This window comes from Penaeus monodon, chromosome 34 (genome assembly GCF_015228065.2).
Source record: "Penaeus monodon isolate SGIC_2016 chromosome 34, NSTDA_Pmon_1, whole genome shotgun sequence".
In the NCBI taxonomy this organism is placed as follows: domain Eukaryota; kingdom Metazoa; phylum Arthropoda; class Malacostraca; order Decapoda; family Penaeidae; genus Penaeus; species Penaeus monodon.
In genome coordinates, this window is record NC_051419.1 from 23,988,035 (window position 1) to 23,989,185 (window position 1,151).

The 1,151-nt window shown below is 57.5% G+C and overlaps 1 protein-coding gene across 1 annotated transcript in view; it reads left to right on the forward strand.

The window, feature by feature from the left end:
• Nucleotides 1-1,151, forward strand: part of LOC119594653 (unconventional myosin-Va-like) — a gene marked incomplete in the record, with an annotated part of 26,486 nt that overhangs the window by 10,750 nt on the left and 14,585 nt on the right. The window contains 1 exon segment of the mRNA XM_037943703.1: nt 592-1,151. Coding sequence (XP_037799631.1) covers nt 976-1,151 — 176 coding nt within the window.

Consider the following 1,151-nt stretch of genomic DNA (forward strand, 5'->3'; position numbering starts at 1 on the left):
AATTTGTTAGTGAGCCTCGTTTTGGGGGGAGGGAAGGGGGAGAGTACTACAAGGTGACGCTTATTATTATTTTGTCGTTATTATGTTGTCGTTAGATCTATTTTTTATTATTTCCCATCATTGTGAATATTCATAATCGTAACGTTGTTATCATTTTTGTATTACTTTGTATTGACTGATTGGTATCATTATTGGCTCTTATTTTTACCATCCCTATTTTCGTGTCTGTATATGTTATGTAAATCGAGCCTATGTGATCTGCTTTGCCATCAGCATCATCTTGCTGTACCTGGGCACATCTTGTCCCTCGGGTTGCGTAAGGGCTTTGTGTTTATTTCTCGCCGCTTTGAGCAGTATTGCGCATTATGTGTAGGTAGGACGGTGTGTAAATATGTTGTGTTTTCTTCATGGGGAATCGGGGGGAACATTGCTAGTGTGTATATACGTGACTAGGCGATTGCTGAGGATCGCAAGCCCGAGACTGCTGTGCTTGTAGATACGTTTCTGAAAAGCATAGTGAGCGTGCGGGAGCGGAGGAGGAGGCAGTCCGAGGTATTCACGCTCGCTCTCCTCCTCTCCCGCCGCTTCAAGGTTTAGCAGGTTCGGCAAGAGACGCCCGAGCGCGCGCGCGCGGGGCTGGCCCTCAGTGTCGCGGAGAGTGTGAGCGTCACCACCGTCACCGCCACGTCGCCCAGCGTTCTGCCGCCCACGCCCTCGCCCTCCATCTACACTATCTCCACGGCGAGCCCGCCTCTGGGAAATACGCCCGCGCCCGCACGGCTCCCCCAGGCTGACGTGTCCTCCCCTGCCTCCAAGGGCGTGTTCATCTTTCCTCCCGTAGAAGGCCCTTCGCCGGCGTCCCTTGCAGGACCTTCTCGCCCGCGCCCACCTCCCTCTCCCCTGTATTCCTCCCCCTCGCCTTCCCCCTCCCCGTGCTCGCCCGCGACGCCCCTCTTCACGTCCCTCCCCCCCGCCATGCCGGCCCCCAGCGGCCAGCTCCCCGACTGCCCCCTCGAGGCTCGCTCCACCGGCGCGGGCGGCGCGGCGAGGAGCGGGAGGCGGCGCCCCGACCACGACAGCCTGGACCGCCTGAACGACTCGACGACCACGACAAGCAGCGAGGCCCACAGGAATGCTATCAACGCGGCCTG